At 42.5% G+C, this 21,170-nt stretch overlaps 1 protein-coding gene across 1 annotated transcript in view; it reads left to right on the top strand.

Moving 5' to 3' along the window:
• SKOR2 (SKI family transcriptional corepressor 2) overlaps positions 1–21,170 on the top strand; it is a 54,626-nt gene that overhangs the window by 28,939 nt on the left and 4,517 nt on the right. The window contains exon 7 of the mRNA XM_006891751.1: positions 13,437–13,504. Coding sequence (XP_006891813.1) covers positions 13,437–13,504 — 68 coding nt within the window. The remainder of the gene's footprint in view (positions 1–13,436; positions 13,505–21,170) is intronic.

Genomic DNA, 21,170 nt, shown 5'->3' with positions numbered 1-21,170 from the left:
TTTCCACAGGGGTTGCACCATTTTACACTCCCACCAACAGTGAATCAGGGTTCCAGTTTCTCCACAACCTCGCCAGCATTTGTTGCTTAGATGACATTTCTTAAAAGAACCTTCTTGTATTGATTTTGTCGGTATATGCATGCTTTTATTGCATGCATTGAAATATATTTATGTAACCATATAACTATATTGAGATAAAAAGGGAGCTCTGGTGGCCTAGTGAGTTAAGAGTTGAGCTACTAACTCAAAGAAGGTGGTTTGAGCCCATCAGCTGCTCTGAGAGAGAGAGAGAGAGACAGTCATTCTCTTCCTGTGTGACTTCTTGCCTCTGGAAACCCCTGGAGGATCTGCTGTGAGTTAGTTCCAACTTGACAGCACACAACAACAACAGCAGCATTTAGATAAAAAAGAAGAAGCTGTTCGATGAGGTGGATTGACCCGGTGCCGACAACAGTAGGCTGAAGTACAGCAGAGAGTGTGAGGATGAAATCGGGCAGGCAGAGTTATGGTCTGTCACATGCACACAGGCTCTGGTGGTGTCATCAGTAGGGAATCGTGCTGCCAGCTCAAAGGTGATGTCTCTCTGGAAGTTTGAATCAGCTCCAAGGACGAAAAATGGGCAGTGTCCTCCTGTGTGTGTACAGCCTCCGAAACCCAGTGGAGGGTCAGCTAGGAGTGCTGCTGACCCAACAGCAATGAGAGAGATGGGTTGAACCTGACTGAATGGCACCTAACTGCACCAACAATGTAGAGGTTTACATTTGTCTTTAAAACAAAGGAATTGCTCACATTCCTATTATTCTCTTAGGTAGCAGAACAAAAGCACAATTAACTTTTATTTTCTAAATTGCACTAAATAGAGGCCTAGTACTTGAGATATGTGTAAATAAGATGTTTAAAATGTTAACAATTCAGTGCTCACAGATTGGTTTAAAAAAATTGAACTTTGTGTGATTTTTGTATTTTTTATTATCTGTTCATAGTTAATGTTAAAATTTCACTTCACATGTGGGGACAGGAGCTAAACTATTGGTTCTATTACGAGATTTTAAATTTCAGAAGGATTTTTTGATCTGTGCCTGGATTTCTGGAACCCTGGTGGTTTGCTGATTAAGCACTGACTGATAATTACAGGGTTGGTGGTTTGAACCCACCAGCTGCCCCATGTGAGAATGAGTGGCAATCTACTTTTATAGAAATTAGAGCCTGGAAAACCCCATGGATGGTTCTGCTGTATCCTGTAGGGTCACTGTGAGTCAGAATTGATTTGACAGCATTGTATTTAGAAGTGACACCATAGGTCATGTGCTTAGCTGCTACCTAAAGTGGATGGTTTGAACCCAGCAGCAGCTCCAAATGATAAACATTTCTATAAACATTTCTAGCCTTGATAACCCTATCGGCAGTTCTATTCTGTCCTGTAGGATTATGAGTCAGAATTGACATGACAGCAATGGTTTGGTTGGTTTGGTCTAGATTTCTAAAATTTAGTGCCCTGGAGCAATGATGTCAGTTTAAAGACTAAGGAGTACCTGATTCAAGCTATGGTCTTCTCAGTCACTTACTTTGCATCTGAGAGCTGGACAGTGAATTAAGATGACAAAAGAAGAACTGATGCCCTAAAGCTGTGGTGTTCGAGAAGAATACTGGATATCCCATGGACTGTCAAAAGAATGAATAGCTATGTCTTAGAAAAAGTCCAGCTAGAGTGCTCCTTGGAGGCAAGGAGGGCAAAGCTTCATCTCTCATGCTTCAGGCATGTTTCTAGGAGAGGCTGTTCCTTAGAAAGGGACTTCATGCTTAGAAAGATAAAGGGTCAGTGAAAGAAAGGAAGACTGTCAATGAGATGGATTGACACCGTGATCCCAGCAATGGGCTCAAGTGTATCAGAGATGATGAGGATGGTGCAGGATAGCACAGGGTTCAAGCCTGTTGTTCAGAAGGTCGCTGTAAGTTGTACTCAACTCTGTGACACCTAACAACAACCAGATCAGGTCACATTTGGACAAATATATCACAGTGGTGAGTTTCAAAGTTTTTGGAGGTTCATTTAGCTATGTTCCTCTTTCCAAGGAAAGGAAAGTGGGGAAATAGGATTAAAGAATTTTTTTTTAATCATGTAAATTTACTTTTTTTTTTCTTGCTCATTCTCTCAGAATGTTAACATGTCCCTTGCTATTAATCTGGGGCATCACAAAACTCTAATTTGCAGTTCCAAAGCCACAGAATCTGGAAAATTTTGCGGAGCTTTAATAATATGATCAGGGATTCTCAAATGTAATTTTCAGCACAAGTGACTGTTGTGTCCCACTTGGGGAGATCTTTAAAGAATAAAAGATCCCTGGTAATGTGTCAAATTGAGTTCCACCAAAACACTTAGGGTAAAAATAAAGAGAGGTGATGAAAGAGAGTTCTGGCCATAAGGAAAAACAGGATCTCTCAAGTTCATGGTCTTTTGCTACAGTATAGTGAGGATTTGGAACTCCTGTTTCTGCAGTATTTTAAATTCAGAGACTGCCTGCTGAAACACAGTAAAACCAAAATTAGGAGAATGGCCACTTGCTCTTGGTAGTTGTGTGATGTTGAGTTGGAACTGACTTATAGCTGACCCTCCAGCAGGCTTTTAGAGGCCATAAATCACCTAAGAGGAAGATACTGCCCATCTTTCTTCTGCAGAGAACCTTGTGGATTTGAACCCTGCACGTTTGGATTAGCAGTACAACTGATTACCACTGAGCCATTAGAGTTCCCAGGAACATCTGTAGCTTTGAGAAAAGAAGAATCCAAGATCAAACAGGTGTTTTCTAAGGATCCAGAATTTTTTTTTTCTTTCAAAAATTGTCTCTTAAAAAAGAAACCATTCCTCGCAGTTTTAAGCAGAAGACATTTAATGATTTGTTTCCCCATAACCGTAGTTTATCTAACTGTTGTGTTTATAAATCCTGGTTTTTAGAATCATTTGAGCATACCCTAGTGTGTTTGCCTAACTCCCCATGAAACCAGCACAGACAAAATTTGTTGTTGTTAATTTTCATGAATTGGCTCTGATTCAGGCTCTGATTCACAGTGACCACAATAGACTCACGATGCAACAGAACAAAAGGCCACCAGGTCCTGTGCCATCTTCACAGTCTTGGGTGTGTTTCATTTGGGTGTTAACATTTGTGGTTGTGGCTCTTGTATCCATCAGTCTCATCAAGGGTTTTCTTCTTCTTCGCTGACAGTGTCTTTTCTAGTGATTGATCTTTCCTGATAACAAGTTCAAGGTAAGGGAGCAGTAGTCACACGTCCTCACTTCTGAGAAACAACATGATTGTGCTTCTTCTAAGACTGATTTGTTTTTTCTTCTGGAGTCCTTGGCTTGTTTATTCGATAGTCTTCATCAATATCACAACCTGAATACATCAGTTTTTCTTACCTTGCTTCTTTTATCATCCAGCTTTTGCCTGTGCATGAGTTGGGTAGAAAAGACTCTAATTTATCCCATTAATAAAAGCAAATTAATAGTCACCTTTGAGAGTAAGTCATTTACTTACTCTATAATTACTACTTATTCATGCTCTTCACTGACTGTTCCCTCTTACAGTATGCTTCTGTTGAAAAAACGAAAGAGAGAATGTTAGACTGTTTTGGTACAACAGACCTATTTCAATTCAGACCTATCACCCATCCTTTTTATTATATTCAAATGAACCCTCTGTTGTTGCTGTGAACATGAAACATTGAATTAAATAACAACAACACAAATTTCCTCTTTCTTAACTGCACCATCCTCCACTGACCAAGGAAGTGGCTGGTGTGTACCCGAGTTTGAATAATGCTGAATAATGCGTGGTCTAGACATACCACAAAGAAGCAGTCAATTTCACACCGATGAAAATGGCAAATGTACATTATGCGCGTGGTAACTAACCCTTGAGGGGCCAGAAGGCCTGCAAGACGCACTTAGATGTGTTGAAATGCAAAGGGAGAAGCACACCTTGGGGGGAGCCACATTGGAAGGATGTGGGAAGAATCCCCAGGGGAGTTCCGCAGAACTTTGACTCAGAAAGAGGTGGATGGAGACTCAGTGGTGACACAAAGTGCAGCTGACTTGGAACGCTGGGGACCTAAGCTGGATGGGAGAATGTGTGGCAGTTAGGAATCCTGGCTAAAATGTTGACCAGACCTGAGTTGGCCTTGGGGTTGTGCCCTGTACTGAGGGTGCTGTGTGATGGGGCAGGTGGCTCCTATGTCGTAGAAGGACGTGGAGACGCTGTGAGGTGCGTGTGTGACATGCTTACGTGTACGGAGCACAGGTGGAGTGTGCACAAGCACCAGCTGTGGTGATGGGGAGATGGAGAGGAGATACTGTTGTTGAGCTCTAGAAAAACATTTCTAAAATCGTCTCCACACTGTGCGTTCATCTCATTGTGGCTCTCAGCATTGGCGGGGACTACAGGAATGAATCCATGGAGAGGGGAAAAGAAAAACAACAAACCCCAGACAACAGTTGTTACCAAATCGATGGTAACTCCCAGAGACTCCATGCCTTTCAGAGCAGAGCTGCCCTCTCTGAGGTGCTGTCAAGGCCATGACATTTCAGACGCGGATCACCAGGCCTTACTTCCAAAGCACCTCCAGTGAATGTGGATCCCAGCCTTTTAGGTTAACAGTGCAGTGATTCACCGTTTGACCACCAGGGAACTTCACAGAGAGAAAGGGTGAGGATAGATAGAGAGGGAGGAGGAGGGCGAGAAAGGAGCAAGTCATTGCACTGGCTGCCACCGTCCAGAGCTGTCCTCACTGAATGCTTCCCCGTGGATAAACTTGATGGGGAAATAGAGAACCTAGAATTGCAGCAGAAAAAGAGTCATTTTATCCGTTTGGGGTAAGGAAGCAGAGAAGCATGGTGGTTAATAGAGAGGGCTTCAGTCTTAGACACCAAATGGCAGAGAAGCCTAACCTCACATTGTCTAACCTCTCCCTCAAGAATACAGCAGCATTACTGTAAGATACTCTTGAAGCTGCCAAGAGGATCCAGTGAGTGAAATGTGTAAAGTGTTTCACATCATGACTGATACATAGTAATTACCAATAAATGTGAGTTGTAGCTACTATATCACACTTTAAAGTCTGATACTTAATGTTCTTGAAGGGATTTTATGGTAAACCAGCTGATAGTAGAAAACAGAACTTCTAGAGATTTATTGGGCTGTTGTGATGGAGAGAGAGTGTGGGTGGTATAGTGGTTAAGGCATTTCTTTGGCTGCTTACCAAATGACCAGCATATCAAGCCTACTAGCCACTCTGTGGGAGAAAAATTAAGCCCTCTGCTTCCCTAGGAGGCTACGGCCTTGGACAAACTGGCAAATTTCACTGTCTAACAAGATCACTGAGTTGGAGTCAACTCCATAGTAGTGGGTTGGGTTAGGGTTAGTAATAGAGAATGGAACCAGTGGTGAATTTGTTTTAATACCAGATGGTTTGTTTTATTAACACACTGGGGAGAACAGGTGGAGAGATGTCATGTTGTTATTGTTGTTGTTATGTGCTGTCAAGTTGCCTGAAACTCAAAACGACCCTGTGTACAACAGCTCTGAACCCTGCTCTATCCTGTGCCAACCTCACTATCTCTGACAAATCTACCCTCATTACTCCAGTTACTTAATCAATCCTTATCAAAGATCTTCTTGCACTGTCTATCCACCCTCCCAAGCATGATGTCCCTCTCAAAGGGACTGGTCCCTCCTGTTGTAACATGACCAGAGTATGTCAAATGGAGATTCAGAATCCTTGCCTCCATGGAGCACCCTGGTTCACCCTCTCCAGAGCGAATCTGTTTGTTCTTCTGGCAGTCCATGGTATATTCAGTACTCTTCTCTAGCACCATAGCTCAAAGGCATCAATTCTCCTTCTATCATCCCTAGTCATTGTTCAGCTTTCTGATGCATAACACGTAATAGCAAAGACCATGGCTTGAATCAGGCACACCTTAGTCTCCAGAGTCACATCGTTGCTCTTCAATATTCTGGAAGGGTCCCTATGGTGTCATAGAGAATGCATATCCTCAACCATTGAGTTGTGTCTGATCTGTAGTCACCCTACATTGAATTCCACGGCTGCAAATCTTTATGGGAGGACACCACCCATCTTTCTCCAAAGGAGTTTCTAACCCTTGACCTTTCCCATTTGCAGCCCTGCTTGCTATATACTGTGCCACCACGGCTCCTTAACATAAGGAAGAGTGGAAGATGCATAATCTCATATTGAGCACAAGTGGGTGTTTGGGAGCAATGGATGAGGAAAGGGTTCATCCTTATCAAAGGATCTATCACCTGTAGGTATTATTAAACTCACTGCACACATTTTGTGGTTTAAGAAGACAGTAGAACCGCTGGACAGACATGTTTGCAGTAGTGATCCTGTGTGATTGTACAGAAGTAAGTACCGGAGACCCTGATCAACCTCATCGCCATTTCAAAACTCTGCTCCAGTGAGGAGTCCTTCTGGTAGCTGTGAATCCAGGTGCTGTTTTCTCATCACGCTGCTTCCATCTTTCCAAGGGAATGTGTCCTCTCTTCCTCTCCTCTCCCTTAATACTTTGCCATTAACTGCCATTGAATCGGTCCGAGCCTTGGCAATCCCATGTAGCAGAGAAGAAGCATTCCAGAGGGTTCTCCTGGCTGTAATCCTTGTGGAATTTCTTCACTTGGTCTCTTCTCTGTGGAGCTCCTGTGTAGGGCCAATCACCGCCAGCAAATCAAGAATTCCTGTGCCAGCCACACTCTTTCATGCCCTGCAGTTTTCCTTTATCATGTCATTCCTCTCTCTACCATAGTTTTCCTTTATTTTCTTCTCTTTCCACTGATGTTGTTCCATGACATTGAGTTGATTCTGATTCCTGGTAACCCTGTACAACAGAGTACAGCTGCCCTGTGGGGTTTCTTGAGCTCTGCAGAAGCAGAATTTGATATAGCTGGTGGATTTGAAATAACAATCTTTCACTTAGCAGCAAGACACTTAACCATTGTGCCACCAACAGTCCTTCTCTTCCCACTGAACAAACCCACTGTTTTCAGAGGCAGTTAATCACACAGGAAGGGACCTCTGGTAGCCTAGTGGTAAGAAACTGCTCTGACCTACAACCAGAAGAGGATAAAATAGATGAATGAGATCCTCTAAGAATCAAATCCCTATGCACATCAAAAAACTTTTCCAGCAGGGTAAAAAGGGAAGCCACAGACTGGGAAAGAATATTTGTAGTGACATGTCTGATAAGGGACTTATACCTAGAATTTATAAAATACTCGAGCACCACAACAAGATAAACAACCCAATTGAAAAATGGTTGCAGTATATAAAAGACACTTTACCAAAGAAGACATTCAGATGGCAAACAAACACATGGAGGAATGTTCAAAATCCCTAGCTCTAAGAGAGATGCAAATCAAAACAACTATGAGATAATCATCGCACACCAGTAACAACAGCAAAATTCAACAGAGCAGCAAACAACAAATGCTGGTGAGGTTGTGGAGAAACTGGACCCCTTATTCACTGTTGGTGGGAGTGTAAAATGATGCAACCACTGTGGAAGGCAGTATGGTTCTTTCTCAAAAAATTGGAAATAGAAATACCATTTGACCCAGCAATTCCACTAGTGGGGATATACCCTAACGAAACCAGAACTGCCACTCAAGCAGATATGTACACACCCATGTTTATTGCTGCATTATTCACAAAACAAAGAGATGAAAACAACCCAAGTACCCATCAACAAATGAATGGATAATGAAGCTCTGATATATTCACACAAAAGAATAATATGCAGCATTGAAAAACAAGAAACTCATGAAATATGCAAAATGGGTGACCCGGGAGGACATTAGGCTGAGTGAAATATCTCAGTCACAAAAGGACAAATACTGTATAATGACACTGTTATAAAACAGGACTGACATCGGGATTGGGGGGAAACTAAGAAAAGAGGGAATTAATAATGTACACTGCATTGAAACAGATGAGGGGGAGAACTGCTTAAACGGAATATATAATTAGGTATTATTTGCATGACAAGTCCACAATATGAGCTGCATAGGGGTGAAGACTTGTATAACAGTGAAAGATTTTTTTTTCTCAAAGAGAAAAGTGAACTGGTTGGGGAGGGATGGGCAGGAAGGAAAATGCGCAACAATGAATGAACAGAAATCCATGTTCTCTATAAACTTTAATTAAAATCTCAATTAAAAAAGGGGGGCTGCCCAGCACTCCTGAAGACACGTAGTTCAAGTCCACCAGCTGCTCCACAGAAGGATGGGCATTCTCCTGTGTGATTAATTCTCTCTAAAAACCCACTGGAGGGCCAGCTAGGGTTTAGTTCTGACTCCGTGGTACTCACGGCAACAATTACACAGGAAGAGACTGCCCATCCTTCTCCCGTGGAGCAGCTGGTGGATTTGAACCATGTGCCTTTGGGATTGTGGCACAGTTTCTTACCACTAGGCCCCTAGAGCTAAAGCTCTGTAAATACCTGAATGTGGTAAGCCTCATCAGTCTTGCGTGCAAAGAGCACTCTGGCTGCATCCTCTCCAAGACATATCTGCTTGTTCTTTCGGCATTTCACGGGATGTTCAGTACTTTGTTGTTACTGTTGTTGTTGTTGTATACCATCGAGTCAGAACCAACCCATAGCTGACCCTCCAGTGGGTTTTCAGAGGCAGTTAATCACACGGGAGGAGATTGCTTATCCTCCCACGAAGCAGCTGGTGACCTCGAACCAAGTGCCTTCAGGATTGCAGTGCAGCTTCCTACCCCTAGGCCACCAGAGCTCGTAGTCGTTTTAGAATCATCTGAAATACAGCTCTCTGCCCTCTAAGAACTCACTGTTTTGCTAGGTTGTGTGGATGCTGTTGAGTCAGCTTTCAGCTCCAGTTGTTGTTGTTGTTGCTGATTGCCTTCGAGGTGAGCACGACACTAAGTGACCACATATACAACAGACCACATATGAAACCAGGCCATCTCGCACTTGTTTCTGCATTTAAGCCTAATGTTGCTTCCTCTCCAACACTTATTCTTTGCTGTCTTGTTGAAGTTTGCTGCTGCTGCTGCTGGAACACGATGGTATTTCTTTGTTGTTTTGATATGCACCTTTCAGATTGCTAGTGATTGCAAACATTTACTCATGTGTTTCTTGGCCACCTGAATGTTCTTTATGAAGAGTCTTTTCATGTCTTTTGTCCGTTTTGTCTTTTGGAGACTCTGTAGTATTTATCAGTTGTGAGACCCATGTCTGAAAAGTCATTGCCAAATATGTATTCCTAGTCTGTGAGGTCTCTTTTCACTCCACTGGAAAAAGGTTTTGATGTACATACGGGTTTGATTTTTTAAAGGTCCCGTTCATTGATTTTTATCCTCTCCTGGTTTTTGCATTTTTGCCTGTGTTTATAAACCTATTTATACCATAAGCTAGGGTTTCTAAATGTTTTCCTGTTGTTTTTTTCTTTGATAATCTTTATAGGTTTTTGGTTTTACCCCTAGGTTTCTAATCCACTTTGAGTTGGGTTTTGTGTGTGATGTGAGATGTGGATCCTGTGTCAGTTTCCTTCACGTAGATGTCCACTTTTTACCAGTATCATTTATTAAAGAGGCTGTTATAGCTAGTGAGTCAGTCTACCTTATTGAAAGTCCTCTCTTCTGCTGTCTACTGAACATGGTATACTTCTCCAGGGTTGGTCCCTCCTGACCACATACCCAAAAGGTATGAGATTCTCACCCCCAATAAGAATTCCAGCTATACATTTTCCAGGATAAATTTGGTTGCCCTTCTGGCAACCCCTGATAATAGTGAGTTTTCTTTCCTGGAAGATAACACCCCTAAGACATTATGGATGCATTACTAGAGGTATGTGCAGGGTTCTGGAGGAGCGTAAAAAAGGAATAATTAATACTATCAGGAGGGGGCAGAAGAACTGGAGAGGATTTTCCTGAAGGTGTAATATTTGAACTGACCTTTTAAAATGAGGTATTTATGGTAAAGGTAAGACAATCTAGGCAGAGAATGTTGTGCCATCGAGTTGAAACCAACCTATAGTTGACCCTTCAGCAAGTTTTCAGAGTCAGTAAATTGTGTGCAAGGAGGTTGCCTGTCCCACAAAGGAGCTGGTGAATTCAAACTGCTTGCCTTTGGGATTACAGCACAACTTCTTACTGCTAGGCCACCAGAGAACACAGCAGGTCAGAGGCACAGAGGCAAGTCCTGTGTGTGCTTAAGGGACTTGGGTAGCAGTGTGAGGGAGCTGGAGGAGAAGAGGCCATTCTCCTTCAAACACTCCTGCTGCCACCTGAGCCTCTGGCTGTTCCACACACCTTCCTCTGTGCTTCTCCTAGTCTCTGCTCAAGCATTGCTTCCCCCTTATATCCCCAAGCACATACAGCCTTTCCCTTGGCCTTTGCATTGACCCACACCCTTATCACTATTACTGTACCTTTCACATCAAATTTGCAAGTGAAGGCAGGGACTAGGGGTTTTGTTTTGGTGATAGATTACCAAACATGCTTGAAAACTGGAGAAAGAATCTAAACATTGTTATTGGTGCTGATTTGTAATGTTGTTGTGTACCATTATGTCGGGACCGGCCCGTAGCTGACCCTCTAGCAAGTTTTCAGAGACAGTTAATTGCACAGGAGGAGATTACCCATCCTTCTCCCACCAAACATCCTGGTGGATTCCAACCCTGTGCCTTTGGGATTGCAGTACAGCTTCCTGCCCCTAGGCCACCAGAGCTAGTGACCCTGTATATAACAGAGCTGAGCTCTGCCCCGGCCTGCACCATCCTCACAGCCACTGCTGTCCTTAAACCCACCTTGCTGTGGGGGCCGCTGTGTCAGTCATCTTGGTGAGGGTCTTTCTCTTTTCTAATGATCCTCTACCAAGCATGGTGACTGGCCCTTCCTGATGTCATGCCCCAAAGCATACAAGTTGAAGCTCCTACCATCCTCACTTCTGAGAAACATTTCGGCTGCACTTCATTCCAGGTTTGTTTGTTCTTTTGGCAGTCTGTGGTTGAATCAGATTTTCACCAAAACAACGGCATCAGCTCTTCTCTGACCTTTCTTTATTCAGCAGTATGTTGTTGTTAGGTGCTGTCAAAGCAAGTACGACTCACAGCCGCTCTATAAACAATGGATCTGAGCCCTGTCCTACCCTGTGCCATCCTCATCAGCTCCAGCATACTTGAACCCATTGCTACAGTCACTGTGTCAATCTCTCATTGGGGGTTTTCCTCTCTTTCGCTGACCTTCCGCTTTTGGAAACATGACTCCCCATTCCAAGGAGTAGCCTTTTCTAGCAACATACTCACAAAGTATGGGAGACAAAGCTTTGCCATCCTTTCCACTACAGAACAGTCTAGCTGCACTTTTCCTAAGACTTATCAGCTTATTCTTTCAGCAGTCCATGGGTTACCAGTCCTCTTCTCCAACACCACGGTTCAAAGGCGTCGGTTCTTTTCTGTTATCCTCACTCTGTCCAGCTCTCAGATGCACAGCACACTGTCCAGCTTGTTCTGACTCATGGTGTCCCGTGCATGTCAGAGTGGAATTCTGTGGCTCAATTTTCTGGAATTAGATCACCAGGCCTTCTTTTCCAAAATGCCTCTGCGTGAACCATGAACCTCTAACCTGTCTTTTTATCAGCTAAGCATGTTAACCGTTTGCACCAACCAGTGACACCATAGACGTTCGTAAATAAAAATAACAACGTCTTCTAACAAATAACCAGTGACCACAGGTGATACTGGATTTATTGTCGTGAAAGCAGTAGGAAGCATCTCAGATCCTTAAACTGACTTAAAGTGAAGGACTGAAAGCCTGGTGGCCAGTTGGGAAACTACTGGCGGAGAAAGAGCTGTCCACATTTGAGAAGGAGCGATGTCAAAGAGAAGAGAGAAGGGCAGTGGGCGCAGGGACTCACACCAGTGCTGTGGAGGTGAAAAGAGGAAGGGAGGAGGAGATGGTGACAGAGTCTCCAGTTTGTCCGCACTGTGACTGGTCCTGTCCATCAACCACACATTTATTATGAAATCACATTAATCCCTCTCTTAACACACACACAAAAGCCTCAGCTGTCTAAGTCTACCATTGGAAAACATGGAGAAAAGGGGATGCCATGAAATAAGGGAACTTGGTGGCTTGGTGGTATGGAGTTGTGCTGCCAACTCCAAGGTACACAGTTCAAATCCACCAGTTGCTCTGAGGGAGAAAGTTGAGCAATCTCTTCCATGGGATTTACTGCCTCTGAGAACCTGTTAAGAGAGTCAGCAATGAGTTGAAATACATTTGGAAGTGCTTTTCTGAAATGCACTAGAAATTATGAAAATGTTTTAAAGCAAAGATGTTTTTAAAACACTATTTTTTTAGAAGATCCTTCCTAGATAAAAAAAAAAAGAAAAAGATCCTCCCTAGATTAGGATCTGTAGATGAAGTCTACAGAAGGACATTGAAAAAAGAACAGTGTAAAATAGAAAAGATCCAAGGTGAGCAGGTTTGCTGGTTGGAAGGGTCAGACTAGAGTTTATCACCCTCATAAGAATGAGGTGAATTGCAGTGAAAACAGACAGGTGTGTTTTAAGAGCCCATATCTTATTCAGGGAGCTCTGGTGGCCTAGTGAAAGGGATGAAAATCACAAGGGTCAGCATTTTTTTTTGTTCGGCTCTATTTGAAGTCTCTCATATCCTTTTCTTTAACTAGAGTTGTGAAGACATTGTGCTGTTGTTGGTAGGTGTCATTGAGTTCACTGCTACTTGTAGCAGCCCTTTGAACAGCAGCTGTGACCTTGGCCTGCCCTGCGCCGTCCCCACCGTCTCTGCCGTCCTCAAGTCCACTGCTGCAGTCATTGTGGCCATCCACTTGGTTGAGGGCCTTCTTATTTCTGTGATGCTCTATCTTTTTCCAGCATGATGGCCTTTTCCCAAAGTTAGAAACCCTCCTGAAAGCATACCCAAAGGATGCGAGAGAGAGTGTTACCGTCCTTACCTCTAAGGCACGCTTTGGTCACACTTCCTCCAAGACTATTGTTTTTTCTTTTTCGACAGTCCACAGTATACTTGAAGACATTAGAGACTTGCAGTGCCCGCAAACTGCACAGTCCAACAATCCCAAAGGTTAGGGACCATGATTGCACCAGATGTTCCTGAGCAGTTATCATATGCAGGAGATTACACCAGACAGGGTAAGAGCCACTAGGAAATAGAAGTGACAGCATATTCTTTCCAATATTCACTGTCTATTATAGTTATATAAGAGGCCTGAAAACATTTCTTAAATAAACCATTTTACTTATGAAAATTAAAGAGAGGATGTCTTTGAGACTTTTAGCACAATATTTTTACTAAATACACTGACAGAAGATTTTCCAACTTCATTAAATTCCTTTTCTGCTTCTCTCTCCCACCAGATAATTTTCAGGATCAGATGAAGCGGGAACTAGCCTATCGAGAAGAAATGGTGCAACAATTACAAATCGTAAGATGCATTTCTACTTAAAAAAATTAATGCAATGCAACTCATTTTGATCCTTTTTCAAACTACACCATGTGTATGAAGCTGGTTTCTTTGCCATGAAAATGATTGGTCCAGTTACCTCTCAGCTGGTTTAGATGTTAATTACCTAGAGATTTACTTAGACATGGGATAAACAGATGTGTCAGGGTACTTCCTTGAAATGTAACTACCCACCATGTGTTAATAGACAGATGTCTGTGGGTGAACTAAAGGTACCTGGATTGGCTTCCTAACCTCTTTCAGTTCCTGGATGTCACTGAAGCTCAGGGAAGGCCAGACATCTCCCATAATCCCCTCCTTCCACTGCCCGAGCCTCACCCTTCACTACCAATAGGACTTAGTATAAACTCAGTAAATCGATTACATTCACTTGAAGGATGGTGAAAAGAAGGGAAGTCTTTCCAGATGACAAGCATATTTGCTTTTCTCATAATTGGTTCTAAAACTAGGCAGTGACTAAAATCTATATGGGAGCAGGGGGGGTGCTGTTTTCATTTTTTTTTTTTTTACTGAATTTGTTGCTCTCTTTCATTGTAGATATATTTGCTCATATTCACCAGTGTTTTTTATTTTATTTCATTTTAGGGGGGAACCAAAGGCCCACTTTAGTCTCTGTTTTTTAAATTCCGTGAAGGCTTGCAAATCATAGTAGATTTTCATGTAATCCTTCATAGACATTTTGTTCCCTGGCATTAATTATTATTGACTGATATAATTAATAAGCTATGCTGTCTCCTCTCCCCCTTATTGTATATTGCCTTCCACTTTGCTCAGTTTGTTCATTTATTTGAAAAATAGTCTCCCAGTTTCTTCGTTTTTCTCAAGTTGTGATTGTGAGGTGCCCTACGGTTCCGTTTCCTAGAAGAAACTCCATGTGACGGACTAGAACCACCCCATTTCGATAATAGAATGGGGGGAAAGAATTTCTGCTCAACACTTGTGAGAAGTTTGTGATCACCTTTTCAAAGGCATGTGCTAATTCTTAGTAGGACTCCCGGGAGGATTATTAGAACATGGATTCCTTGATCGTTTGACCGGTTATTTAGCCTCCTACCATTAAGCATTTATCTGTGAATGAATGTATATAAATCCTGTGTTGTCCAGAGAGCCAGGTTTCCCATTAGGATTAGGTAAGATAGTTAGTAGTGCTTCTTTTATGCATGAGAGAAACGACATTTGTGTTCATGTCTGTCCCTGAGAGTCATTTGAAAACACTTGTATCTGTGGTGTTATCTTGGTCTGAGGGCTCTGCTCCAGGTTGTTTTAACTCAAGGCTTTCCTGACTTCCAAATGCTCATTTAAATGCTCAGTTCTGAAAATCACTGGGTAAGAAGAGGCTGCTTAAAAAGGATCATGATCCGTGTTTGATTTTGCTTGTGTCTTAGCTTTAAACTCACTGGCAGAGCAGAATTTTTTTTTAAATTCATCGATAATAAATCTTCCACAAAGGTTAATTGGAGGGATAGTATCTATCTTCCCTTCTTATCTTTTGAGAGTTACATGGTCGCTCTGTCAGTTTCCCAGACTGTGAATCTTGATGACAAGAGGAGGGAGGAGGCTGCCATCTTTCTCCCAAGGAGCTGCCGGTGGATTCGAACCATAGACCATTTGTTCAGTAATGCAACATATAGGTTGCTATGCCACCAGAGTTCTTTATTTACATAGTAAGAGTTCTTAATTGTTTTCTATAAATTTGCCTATTGTTTCCTTTATCCAAAGGAAGACATTTAATATAGGATTAGCTGTTATTGTTGTTGTTACATGCCATTGAGTCACCACCAGCTCTTAGTGACCCTGTCTACAACAGCTCTGAACCCTGCTCTGTCCTGAACCAGTCTCATCATTTCTGCCACACCTACCCACAATACCATCTCGTCCAGAATCTCTTCTCTTGCGCTGTCCCTCCATCCTTCTAAGCATGATGTCTGTCTCTAGGGACTGGTTCCTCCTTGCAGCATGCCCAAAGTATGTCAGACAGAGCTTCAAAATCTTTGCCCCCAAGGAGCAACCTGCTTTCACCCTCTCCAGGACTGACTTGTTTGTCCTCTTGGCTGTCCATGGTTTGTTCAATACTCTTCTCCAACACCACAACTCAAAGGCATCGAATCGTCTTCTGTCATCCTTAGTCATTGTTGAGTGCTCTGATGTATAACAAAAAATTACAAAGACCATGTGGCCTGAATCAGGTGTACCTTAGTCTGTAGATTGACGTCATTTCTCTTCAGTACTCTAGAGAAGTCCCTCCCGGACAGAAGATTTTCCCAATTTAATTCATCTTTTGATTTCCTGGGTCCTAGATTGTAGAGTCAAGCAAGCTGAAGTTGTTAACAATTTTCAATCACTTCTCTGTCTATCATGATGCTGCTAAGTGGGCCACTCATGAGAATCTTTGTTTTCTTGATGTTGAACTTCGATCCATATTGAAAGTTGCAGTCCTTGACCTTCAGCAGCAAATGTCGAAGGTCTTCCACAATTTCAGCAAGAGCAAGATCATGTCATCTGCATAATGCAGGTGCTTGATGAGTTTTTCTCCAGTCCTGATGCCACATTCCTCATCATAGACTGCAGCCTCCTGGATGATCTGTTCCACATAGAGACTGAAAATGCAAGGAGATAGGATGCATCCCTGGTGTATGCCTTTCCTGATTTTGAGCCATGCAGTGTTTCCTTGTTCTGTTCTGATGATTGCCTCCTTGGCCAAGTATAGGTTTTGCATAAGGACAATAAGGTGTTCTGAGATTAGCTGTAGGGGAGCATAAAATGTTAGGTCAAAACCCAATCCATTCCCTTCATGCAGCATTTTCATTGGCCATAGATTGTTCTTGGGTAATCTCTATGGTCGGGGCTCCACAGCTTTTCTTTTGTTATCCCATTGGATGGGTTTAAACCCCCAACTCTTAGATCCAAGGTAAAGCCAAACCCACTGCCCAGGAAACAAAAATTACCAACTCATCATGATCTTCCACCAGGTTTCCATGTCTGTAAATCTTCGCAGGAGAAAACTAATCCATTCCCCTCCTGTGGAGCAGCTGCTGGATTCAAACCGTTGGCCTTAGGGTTAAACAACCCTAGTAAACAAACAAGTAGAAATTAACCAAACCCATTGCCATCGAGTTCCACCTTGCGATTACCCTCCTCCATGGGCTTCAAAAGCTGTGAGTTGTGGTGAGAGCAGAGTTTTCACCTTTCTCCCACAGAGCGACTGGTGGACTCGAATCTCCAGCTTTCCACTTTGCAGCCCAACATGTGATCCATTATGTAGGAGGAAAATCATTTATCCCATCCAGTGAATAAGATGTTAATGCCCTACTAATTTTACACAGGCCATCATTTTTCAGACTTTCGTAATATGAGCCAGCACATTTAAAAAAAAAAAAAACACCAAAACAACTATGATTACAGAGTGGTAAGAAGCAAATTGAACATTAGGAAAGAAAACCAAATATTCTATTTTACTGTCCCTGTGTAAGGCCAGTTATATAACCTTAATCTCTGAGTTTTCATTGATGTTTAGCTGCTTTGTTTTTCCCTAGCCCAGTCGGCATCACAAGGAGCTCTAGTCACACTACAGGTTAAGTGTGGGGTTGGTAACCAGAAAATTGGTGGTTCAGAGCTACCGTTCTACAGGAAAAACATGAGAATGTAAATTCACCGAAAGACTTATATGCAATCGCATGGGGTAGTTGTGCCTTGTCTTTGGACACTGGGAGTCACAGCTGACCCAAGGGCAATTAGTACAGGCATTGTAAGGAGACCTGGGTGTAGGGGGGAACCCACCTAATGATTCCATGGGAGAAAGGTCCAGTGATCTGTCCCTGTAAAGATTGCAGCTCTCCCTGTGGGGTACTTCTACTCGTTACTAACATGGGATCACTATGACACTTTGAGTTGGAGTTGACTTGATGTCTTCCAATAATAATAACATGTTGTTATTGCTGTTGCTGTTGTTGTTAGGTGCCATCAATTCAAATGACTCATAACAATCCTAGAAATAGCCAACTTGAACCTTGCCCTGACCTGTGCCATCCTCATCGTCACTGACAATGAGCCCATTGATGCAGAGCCCATTGCTTAAGTAGCCATGTCTACCCATCTTGTTGGAGGTCTTCTTCTTCTTCACTGACCCTCCATCTTTCCAACCCTGATGTCCTTTTCTAATGAATAGCCTCACCTAGCTAAAAGTCCAAAGTATGAAAGACAAAGCTTCAACATCTTTGCCTCCAAGGAGCACTCTGGCTGCACTTTTTATAAGACATGTCTGTCTGATTTTTGGCAGTCTATGGGAGAGTCAATACTCTGCTCACGCACCGCACTGACAGGCATCAGTTCTTCTTCTGTCATCTTTATTTACTGCCCAGCTCTCTGGTGCATAGCAGGTAGTTGAGAAGACCATGGCCTGAATCAGGCACACTTCAGTCTTCAAACAGACTTCATTGCTTTTCAGCATTTTGCACAGGTTACTCATAGTAGACTTGCCCAATACAGTTCATCTTCTGGTTTCTTTACTGCTAGTACCAAAGGTGTTGATAGTTGATCCAAGCAAGATGAAATCATTGACAGCTTCAATCCTTTCTCCATCTATCATCATGTTGACTGTTGGTCCTTTGTTTCCTTGGTGTTGAGATATAATCCATGCTGAAGGCTGTAGCCTATGATCTTCTGCAGCAAGTGTTTCATATCCTCAATTTCATTAAGCAAAGTTGGGTCATTTGTATAACACAGGTTATTGGTGAGTCTTCCTCTAGTCCTAATATGACATTCTTCTTCATAGAGTCCAGCTTTGCAAATTTATTGCTCGGCATGGAAATTGATTACGTATAGAAAAAGGATACAGCTCACGTGCACACCCTTATTATAAGCCACGCAGTGTTCCCTTACTGCAGACAACAGTTTCTTGGTTTAGATATAGATTTTGTATTAGCACAATTAGTTATTTTAGAATTCCCATTCTCCTCAAGGTTGGCCATAGTTTGCTATGATTCACACAGTCAAATGCTTTTGCATGGTCAGTAAATATAATAGACATTGATCAGGTAGTCACTGCTTTCAGCCAGCATCCATTTAACATCAGCAGTGATATGTATCTCTGGTGCCATGGCCTCTTCTAAACCCACCTTGAACTTCTGGCAGTCCTCAGTCAGTGTACTACTGTCCTAGTCATTTTTGGATGATCATTGGCAATATTTTGTTTGCAAGTCATACTAATTATAATGTTCAATAATTTCTTCGTTCCGTTGGATCACTTTTCTTGGGAATAGGCACAAATATGGATCTCTTCTAGTCAGTTGTCTTCCAACTTTCCCGGCACAGACTGCTACGACCATCCAGGGCTATGTCTATCATTTGGAACATGTCAACTGGTATTCCATCAATTCCTGGAGTCTTTATTTTGTGCAGCTTGAAATTCTTCCTTTATCACCTTTGGCTCTTTAGCACATGCAGCTTCCTGAAATATCTCAGTGCCGATCGATTACTTTTTATACAGTGACTCCAAGTATCCCCTCCATCTTCTTTTGATGTTTCCTGGGCCACTTCAGATTTTTCTAATAGTGTCTCTCAGTATTACAACTTGACACTTGAATTTGTTTTTCATTTCTTTCTGTCTGATAAATGCTGAGCGTGTTCTTCCTTTTTTATTCTCACTTCAGCTCTTTGCGCATTCCATTCTTATACTTTGTTTCGAGCTGCCCTTTGACATCTTCTGTTCATCTCTTTTACTTCGGTAATCTCTTCCTTTAGTTTTGGCTTCTTGATCCTCTAGTGCAATTTTCAGAGTCTCTTCTGACTTTGACTTGGTCTTTTCTTTTTCCTTTGTAATAGACTTTTGCTCTCTTCTTGGATGATATCTTCAATGTCATCCCACAGTTCTTCTGGCCTTCAATTCCTAGTGTTCAATCCCTCAACCCGGGGCTTGAGATGATTTTTTTAAATTCAGGTGGGATAGGCTCAAGGTCATTTTTTGGCTCTTGGGGACTTGTTTTCACTTTCTTCAACTTCACTTTGAACTTGCACATGAAGTGGCTTAGTGGTAAGGAATTGTGCTGTCAGTGCAAACATACACCATTTGATTCCCTCACCTCCCCAATGGGGAAAAGATGGGCTATCTCCTCCCGTTTCCAGTCTCCAGAAACCCATGGGAGGGTCAGCTGTGGACCACTTCTGACTCGGTGGTACACAACAACAACCGCCAAATGTTATCAAGACGTTTTGAGCTAGAACAATTATTGGCTTTCTCTGTATATGCAGTTGAGTGATTTGTCTCATCAGTAAATAAGTATGGTTACATTCTCTGTTCCCTGAAAACTGAACAATTCACTCAAAATTATTTCCTATTTAAAGTTTACAGAACATATATTACAGAACTGGCATTATTTTTCCTTAGAATGACATAAAAACCCACCACATCCAGCAATATGGAGAATTCAAAGATATTAAAACTATCACATTCCAAAATTGTTCCCACAGACATATCTTATGTTGCTACAGTGCTCATATGCAAAACACTTCCCTTAGAAGCATCTTGGGTCCCATTGACATGAGAAGAAAACTTGGGAATTTCCTTGGTCCCCATATTTTTCAGATTCTCTGCTGACTATGATTTCTGCACCATAGCTGCTTTTTCTAGTTTGTTAGATGCAAAGTTGTGATGGTTTTAGAGTCGAATGATTTATTTGTTCATTTATAAATTAGTGTACATTTATCTCAATATGAGATTTAAAGCCTGAGCAGAATTCACTTCTTTGACTTTTATACATGACCACCAGTAACTTTTAAAAAAAATTCCTTTAAAACTTGAATTTGAATGTATTTAACACAACTGCTCTACAGGAGAAGGATGGGCAGTCTCCTCTCGCGCAGCGAACTGCCTCTGAAAACCCTCCAGAGGGTCATCTATGGGTCATTTCTGACTCGACGGTTCACAACAACAGCAACAACACAGTTAAGTCCTATAGGCACCAGGGAGCTCTTGTGGCCTCATGGCAAGGATGTCCACTGTCAACCCAGTTTGAATCCACCAGTTGCTCCATGGGAGAAAGATTGACAGTCTCCTCCAGTGTGATTTACAGCCTCTGAAAAGCTGCTGGAGGGTCAGCTATTCGATGGGTCCTACTCAATGGCACATAGCAACAAACAAGGCAGTTTACATTAAAGTGTCCCACCCTGGCCTCTGGCTACCAAATGCTTAAAATGTTTTCATTCCTAAATAATAACTATGCTCTTTAGGGAGCTTTGGTGGCCTGGTCATAAGAACCTGTGCTGCAATCCCAAAGGCACACAGTTCAAATTCACCAGCTGCTCCACGGAGGAGGATGAGCAGTCTCCTCTTGTGCGATTTATTGCCTCTGAAAACCCCCTGGAGGGTCAGCTAAGAGTCCATTCCAATTTGACAGCACACAGCAACAGCATACTGTCTGTGTTCTTTACGAAGAGACGTGTTCCTCTTACAGCGAGCCAGTGTAGCCAGTAGATGTGGGGCCGTCCCTGTGCGTGCAGAAGGAGGACAGTGCTCCCTCAGCCTTTCAGTGGATGATCTTTTGGAAGTCTATCTCCAGGCCTTTCTTCCGAGGCGTCCCTGGGTCGATTCCAGCCACAAGCCTCTCAGTAGCCAAGCACTTCGCCATTCTGG

Source organism: Elephantulus edwardii, unplaced genomic scaffold (genome assembly GCF_000299155.1).
Source record: "Elephantulus edwardii isolate Elephantulus edwardi_28Jun2011 unplaced genomic scaffold, EleEdw1.0 scaffold00103, whole genome shotgun sequence".
NCBI lineage: Eukaryota > Metazoa > Chordata > Mammalia > Macroscelidea > Macroscelididae > Elephantulus > Elephantulus edwardii.
Note: the sequence above shows the minus strand (reverse complement) of the source record. Positions and strands in the feature narration are given on the sequence as shown.